General features: G+C 41.3%; 1 protein-coding gene across 1 annotated transcript; it reads left to right on the plus strand.

Annotated features, from left to right (window-relative positions):
* The first annotated feature begins 6,159 nt into the window (after positions 1–6,159).
* LOC147609220 (uncharacterized) lies at positions 6,160–8,122 on the plus strand. The gene has a single exon (XM_086787832.1). The coding sequence runs from the start codon at positions 6,406–6,408 to the stop codon at positions 7,849–7,851; it is 1,446 nt and encodes a 481-aa protein (XP_086643958.1). The 5' UTR covers positions 6,160–6,405; the 3' UTR covers positions 7,852–8,122.
* The last annotated feature ends 313 nt before the right edge of the window (positions 8,123–8,435 follow it).

Genomic DNA, 8,435 nt, shown 5'->3' on the forward strand with positions numbered 1-8,435 from the left:
TCTCTAAAAGCACATTTTGTATATTTTTGGGGGCTATGGCCTATTTTTGGTTGGAAGCTAATAAAAATACTCTTGTGTGGGGGAAGGCCACGCACAAGGGGGGGGAAGATTGCACCCAGTCTTGTGTTGATGGTGATGTTTTTCTTTCTCTTGCCTTATGTTTTGTTATGTGCTTTAATTTTCAATTTAATTCAAGTAGTTGTTTTAATATTTGATATCATTTATGAGTTTTTGATTATTCTCTTCAAGAAGATTAAAGGGTCCCGATTGTGCATGTGCATGAGAACCGACTTGGTAAAAGGAGGTTGTTTCTTGATGGGGAAAGGGAAAGGGATGCCTTCCTAATAAATACTTAATTGGCATCAACTTTTGTGTCCTATTGCACTCATGGTAGGTCAGCTTCAATGGGCTATTTCTTCATGGGTGTCTATTAGCTAGCCTCCCCTTTTTCCCAGTACACATAACTTTTGCGAGAGAGGGAGATGATGAGACCTTTTTCCACGGGGCTAGGTGTCAAAGCCCCATGCCAAATGTCACCATCGTTATCATCAATGAGATCCCCCAAATCTTGTATATCAAAAGCCCCTCGAACCTTACAAAGCATAAGGTTACAAAGCGTAACTTTATTTGGCATGCACCTATAAATTAATAAAAAGGCATTTTGGGTGCTAATGGTTTCAAATGAAAATCACAAAGAATTAAGATAAGTATTAAGGTCATTCGCTAAGAGGCTACAACTGTGTCCTGCTAATACGATGAGGAATCGAGGGTTGAAAAATATAGACCCAAAATAGTTATCCCTTCTTTATGGCTAATAATAACCTCGAAGGCTTTTTGAAACCCTAGAACAAAGGGGGGACTTCACAATCGTCCGCCTAGGTTTACCCTCCCTATAAAAGTTGGGTAGGCCAAAAATGGTTGATTGTCCACCTTGCTTTCACATGCAAGGTGGACAACTGGCTTGGCTAGAAACTACCCTACATGGCTGGCCTTGCATGTGAAAACATTTTTCCAAGCGAACGATCTGCAGTTGTCAAAGATGAAAGAAATTTGATTGGCTCGCCATTGACGGACACCTTCTTGGGCAAGGCTTCAACACCGCCCATAACCATGTAGAAAGGAGACAATGACTAGGATGACACGTAGGATAAAAGGGATAGTTGTCCGCCTGCTTGTGAAAGAGACTTTGGTGTCGCTTTTCATTGGTGGATGAAGCATCCAACCTTAGGTGGCCGGATGCTTGTGAAACCCCCCTAAGAGCTATCTTTCAGTAGGTAATGCAATGGTCAGCAGGTAATGCAATGGTCTCCTTCCGTATAGGTGAGGTGACGGCTCTCCAATCGAAGGAAGAAAGGATTACTCATGCGATGTCTGTTCACGAAAAACCGAGGTTTAATGTCAGGTGAATGGCAAATTTTAAAAATTAACCTTCAAAATTGAAAATAGAAGGTTTTAAAACCTGCAAATTTTAAGGCATTTTAGTTATATTTTTGCTTAAAACCTAACCTGGAAATTTTCAAATAAAAACCTTTAAAAAATTCAGGTTGAAGGTTTTTGTATCGCTCGAGCAAAATGTTTTCTGTGAATAGTTTATAACTTCATTAGTGTACGTTCTTATTTTAACGACACGGGAAACGTGCACGCGACGTACGTTCCCGGCTCTCGATCGAACAACCCAACTAACCGATCGGGAACGCCAAAACGTCCCCCACTCTCCGCCTTAATTAATCGAAAGGCAGCTCAGCTTGCCCTTTCACAAGCGTTCGGTTCGAGCAAAGAAACTGAAGGAAGAAATATAGCAGTGTCTTCTAGAAAAGACAACTTGGAGGTGGTCCATTGATCGTGAATCGACGACGGAGGTCGGTCGATCAGAGCTCCGCATCATGGATCGCGAATCGACCGAGGTCGGTCGGGAGCCCCGCGTCAGCCGCGAATGCGTCCACATCTCTGGCAGCCTACACTTGTTGACTTTCGGTGCTAAAGTCGTCTCTCTACTAGGCTCTTCGAAATGGGTGCTGATGTACGGGCCATATTACTGACACGTGTGGTAGGGTAGAGAGGCCATAGTCCTAACACGGTAGAGGGCCCCCCTTAGTGACAAGGGTGGTAGGTAAAAGGCCCGCCGCCCATATTTGTGAAAAGGGTGGTAGGGTAGAGGGGGCATATTCTTAACACGGATGGTACTTGGTACTACTAGGGGGTGGTAGACTAGAGGAACAAGTAGGGAAATCCCAATGCAAGCCTTCAATGAGGCCCTCGGGCCCCCACATAAGCTCAGCAACTTGCGCTCCAAATGAAGACGGAGGAGGCCTTTCGTTTTGTGTCTCTTCTGCAATCTAGAATTGAAGCTATGCGATAAAGATTTTTGATTTTTGTAATTGTTATGATTGTGGTGCTGTTTCCCAGCCAGACTTTGTAATTTTGTCTCTCTTAATTAATTCTTGCGCTTGTTGGTTTTTTTTTAAAAATGCTCGCTATAAAAACTTCCTAGAATCCAATGTGTCACAAACAAAATGTTGCCACCACATATTGGTCGTAGTAGATGTCAAGCTCCCTACCAAACAAGTGAGCGCTCCGTCTTTATCATGGATGCCATATTTTTTTGCTTGCGAGGGATGCAAGTAGGTGGATGTGGTCAGAACGAGGCAGAGAAGCGAGGATATATGCATGTTCTTCAGTTTCATATAGAGGGTAGCATTAGTGTCGTTACTATGTGCACAGTGTGTGTGAGGCACAAAACATGAACATTTTTAGAAAACTTTTAAGTAGTTGTCTTCACCACAATAGATCGCTACTAATTTTAACCTTCATTCATATTTCACAATTTCAACCAATGCACAAAAGGCACCTCATCAAATTTTTTCAACAATTGGATCTTTGCTTTCACATTTCTCCATGTAAACTCCAGTTAAAGTGGGGGTAGGTGAGATCTTCCTTTAGTGGCCACCATCACATAAATGGCCCCTCTTCCCTAGTGGTTCATGGATGATATGAGCATTGATGAGATCTTTCTTAAGTGGCCATCACATGAATGGCCCCTTTACCCTAGTGGTCAATGGATGATAGATACGAACATTGACGAGAGATCTTCCTTTATCACATAAATGGCCCCTTTACCCTAGTGGTGTGATACAAATATTGATGCTAGAAAAATACTTTTCACTCAAATGGTAACAAACCTTCAAATTTGAAGCTCAAAAACTCAAGATTTTTGAATAAGTAAAACCTCTCAAATTTTTAAATATTTAAAATATTAAAAAAATTCAAATATTTCAAACCTTAGAGCTTAGTTTTGGACATATATTTTAATTTCAGGAGTTGGGAAATACACTGTACCCGAGTTTTTTTAAAACACTGTTAACATTGTCATTATACAAGTTCTATCCCTAACTAGCAAAAGGAATGTAAAACCTATAAAGTGTTTATTTATTTTCAAATATTTCAAACCTTAGAGCTTAGTTTTTGGACATATATTTTAATTTTAGGAGTTGGGAAATATATTGTACTCTGATTTTTTCTGGCACTATTAACATTGTCATTGGACAAGCTCTGCCTCTAACTAGTAATAGTAATGTAAAACCTATAAAGTGTTTGTTTTTATGAGCTTGAGATTCATTCCAATTTCCCTATGAAAGAAAGTAAAATTTTCAACAAAGACATGCAACATAACTACTTAAAAATGTGACAACGGTTCCTAAAAGCCAAAAGTAATAATATCATACATGAAGGGGACATTTGAAATGCTCAAAATTTCACAAGGACATGCAAAACAATCATAAAATAACACTCAATGATGGAGAAGTTTACTTTGTAGTGATCAATTGACATATTGAGGTCTTAAAAGTTGCTTTATCATTTTTTGTAAAAAATAGACGTACCATTTCCTTTAAAAAATAGATATAGAAGAAGTACAAAATATATAATCTCTAGTTACAAAACTATTATTAAATGCATATGATTAGATATAGTATGTAAGAGTCATTAAAAATGATAAAAGTTTCCCCCTGAACGTATGTATGCACTCTTATGAGTGTGTATAAGTGACCTTACCATGTCACTTCACTTGCACTTCGCTTATTCTCATCAATCTACTTTGGGTGTTGTGCTTCCATATATCTCTTTTTGCTTGTTTCATCTATGTGTGTGTTGCTACTTTGATCTCCAGTCACAATTGGTATCAAAGTAGGTTCTCTTAGCCCTCACCCCCTTGTCATCTTCACCTTGAGCTACTCTTTTGTTTTTCTTAGATTGATCTATCCTCTTAGATGGAGAAGGTATACCATATAGCTTTATGCATGTTTCAAAGAATTCTGGGGCTCATTCGCATGCTAGCGTTTCAGTAGACATCCCACTGGAGAGTGTCAACTTCGAATTGCTTTTGTTCAATTTTGGGTTTTCTACATTACAATAGTAGAATCTGGTGTGCACACAGGCTGTTGTCATCATCGACATCGAATCTTTAAGCTCATCTTCAATAGCTTCAACAACATCGTCAACATTATCATCAATTTTTGCATGCTTGCTAAGTATCATTTTTACACTCTACACTCTGCAAATTTTCATACACTTTGTAGGTTTCCTTCATCGTTCAGTACTTTACTAGCAATAGCCACGTCGGTTGCATTTAGTTGACATTGACAGTACTTGCACAGGTAGTTGGGATATTTGCATTTTTTGTTAGAAATTAGTTATTTGCGGAGGTTGAAATGGCAAGTAACGATGTATTTGGGATGCTTTTCATAGAGGATAAGCTTGGCGCAACCAACTACCCGTGGTCATATATGATGCATTATGTATTAGTTACCAAAGGGATTTAGAATGTTGTTTTATCACTCAAATAAAACCATAGCCTATCCATGTTAACAAAAGTTGTGGGCCTATAACCTTAATTGGGTGCCCTTGTATGAAATGTATCCTTAGCCTATAACACTTTTTAATTGTGAGATGAGTAGTATTGTGGGTCTATAACCTTAATTGGTCACCCTTGTGTGAAGTGTATCCTTAGCATGACAAGGCATTTTAGCCAGCCAAGAGGTTGTAATTCATTTTGAAAAATTGTGCCTCGACAATCACTACATGAAAACCATATACATCACATGCTTTTCAAAGGTAATTTGAACTTTGCAAACAATACAAAGGCTTCTAGAAAGCTTCCTCAAAAGTCCAAAACATGACATATACATGTGTGGATCCCTCTTCCATCTTTTTTTAATCTTCAATGCTCACAATTGAGATTGTTTAAACACAGATCCCCCTCTATGATGTTAATGTATTTGAGTTTTCTCCACACACACAATCTTTGCTGAATGCTATTGGTACCATACCTTCACTTGTAAGAGAATAAGGTAAAATAAAGGTATTTATAACTAAACGTTCTGAAAGACTAAAGGTTTTTCACAAAAAATTTAAGTCAATTTTAAAAATGGAAGGTGTATTTACACTATATCCTTTTTTTTAAAAAACATTGGAGGATGGAGTTTTACACCAAATAACCATATTCCCGTTTGAGGATTAGTTGTCAAAGATTCCAAGGTTTTTCATGAAAATTGCAAGTATTTTAAAAAAGAACTGAGGTTTCAAGATGGCCTATTGGCAGATGAAGAGGTGGATCTCTTGATTAAAGACTCAAACCTGCAGAACTACATCCTCAGCCTTACGGCAGTGAGAAACGTGCTAGCGTAATTAGAAGCTAAGCTTCTTTATAAAAGCTTCTATGTAACCTCAATCTAGACCTTATGGTCTGTTTTTGTCTTCTTCTTTTTCGTTAATATATTTCCAGCTCTTTCCAAAAAAAAAAATTGCAAGTATTTAGAAGAAAAATCCATTTTTTTTGTTTTTGTTTTGCGGATGACACAAAAAGAGATTTTACACCACCCGCCCATAAGAACTTTTCTTTCCCGTTGGAGGGATCTTCACACAACGCCCATTACGGCATCGGATTGTCCGGCCGCCCGAATGTGTGAACGACCGTGTCGTGTGCATGACCTTGTCCACACGTTCACGTGCATTTACTCGGGGCTCATGGGTTCCACAGGGACGCGCTTTCAAGGGCCCCGCAAGCGTCAAGATCAGGATTCCGTGCTTGGGCGGTGAGGGTGCTGATTCAAGACGCTTTCGTTTTCATACTTGGGGCTCATTTAAAAAACGCACCATGGTAGACTCGTCTCTCTCTCTCTCTCTCTCTCTCTCTCTCTGCTCCCCTTATGTAGGCCTTCTCTCTCTCTCTTCTCTCCCTTTGTTTTCCTCTTTGTTTGCAAGGAATGTGAAAGCCTCCTTTGTTGTTTTTGCTTCTATTCTGTGCTTGCAACACCAGCCCACGCCTTTGTTTAAAGCCTCCACAGAATCTAAGCCATTGCATTCTGAATAATTAATCAGGATATTTGCAGTACATTAAGAGGTTAGGGAATGGAGCAGGCGTTACCGTGGGGTTCATCATCTGATAGAAGGCTCGACCACTGCAAAGAGGATTGCAATCTCATCGCCAATTCTTCAGCTTCGACCCCTTTTGCAAGTGCACCTTGCAGCCCGTTAAGAAGCAGCACAAACATTGCTGCATTCTACTCGTCAAACACACCCACACGCCCAGCGAGGGCAACCTTGGAGATCCGAACATCACCAACCACAGATATGGCCTTTCTCATCCCCGCAAACAACAGCACCGACCGCAAGTTACACATCAATGGCGAGATCATCCACAGCCACTGTATCAACGGTGAGTCTGAAGCGGATCAGGTCGAGCTTGCTTCTTTCTCTGCAGCTTCGGGTTCTGACGACTTTGATTTCAGTGCAAGGTTCTCGGAGGCCGATCAGCCCTGGTCTCCTGCGCCCATGTCCTCTGCTGATGAGCTCTTTTTCAATGGCCGAATCCGCCCACTTTGGTTCAACTCCTCCCAGGAGTTGAATCACCACACTGCAGCACCCAAGCCCCCTTTACCTGCAGACGATGGTAACTACTTCGACTTCCGAAGGTCTGCTGATTACACACTCTCGTCTGCACCTCCATCTCCTCTTACCTCCAAAGATGAAGTGCAGAGATTCGTGGGCTACAGTAATACTAGGCCCTCTGCTGCTGATGAGGGTGTTCTACCTGGGTTGAATCGTCGCAGAGTAAAGGAGGGTCCAATTGCAAGACAAAGCGTGGAGAAATCCAAGGCAAATGAGCACAAATTGAGGCCAAATGAGCACATGTTAAGGAGAAATTCTGACGAGACAAGCATTACACAAGCGGCCATGGTGAAGGCGGAGGCCAGAGGAAGGCGGTGTGCAGGCAAGGAAGGGGGCCACAGGAGGAACAGGTCTTTGTCCCCATTGAGAGTGTTTCACATGGACGATGATCAGCTGCCCAGGCAATCGTTTGAAACCGATCAGTCTTTCCATTCGGCCAAAACAGACGTGGAGAAGGAGGATCGAAAGGCCCTGCACAAGATGCACTGGACACTCAAGGACCTGCTTTATCCCAGTGATCAGGCGGAGCTCGTCGCTTCGAACAAAAAGCAGCAAGAAAAAGCATCGAGGCAAACGCAGAAGAAAGCTGCTGCATCAATGGCGGCGCCGCACAGGGAGAAGGTCAAGGAGACAAGCGCGCTCTGTTTTTCTCCAATTAAGCTCTCGCCGATGCATGATTTGGATACGATTAAGGGGCCTAATCACTCGAAGTCTCCCAATCATCATTCAAAGCAGCAACCCTTGTCTCCACATGAGCTCCACTATGCATCTCAGAGAGCCCAAGCCGAGCAAATGAAGAGGAGGACTTCCTTGCCTTACAGGCATGGCCTGCTTGGCTGCTTGGGCTTCACCTCCCGGAGGTGCCGGTCGGTGGCTGGCATCCAAACGTTCCACTCAAAGCCTTGATTAAGCTAAGCGCTACTATGGTTGCCAGTCATCCTGCTTAGTGGTGTCAACCGATCTTTAATTACGAGGTGGGGTTGATTACGCTAAACAGATTGAACCAACCATGCTTAAATATGGTTGCAATCATTAGACTGCTAAACATGCTTAGTTGTGACAATCTTTCTTTAATCACGAGGAGGGGTGTAGCAGTTGATTTGTTTTGCTTTGTATTCTTGTGAATATGTCCATCCACAAGTTTATTACCCATTATATAAATTTGTTGGTGCTAGTATACTTGTTGCCAACCTTACTTTCTTACCTTTTTTTTTAACGACTTTCAAAGTTCTAAGGTTGTTTTTACGTTAAGCCAACAGAAATCAGCCGGTTGTTTTCAAGTTCAGCTGGCAGCCACCAGAGAGTAGCTTATTTTTCTACCTGCATCGGATAATCAGAGACCTCCAATAGAAAATGCAACACCAGAATTTTACGATTATCAGAGACCTCCAATAGAATATGGATTCACGATAATCAGAGACCTCCAATAGAAAATGCTACACCAGAATTTTACTGGAAGGGAAACTATGTAAAGAGACTCGAAGGGTATA

This window comes from Cibotium barometz, chromosome 51 (assembly GCF_041138505.1).
Source record: "Cibotium barometz isolate CiBa-2024 chromosome 51, ASM4113850v1, whole genome shotgun sequence".
Lineage (NCBI taxonomy): Eukaryota > Viridiplantae > Streptophyta > Polypodiopsida > Cyatheales > Cibotiaceae > Cibotium > Cibotium barometz.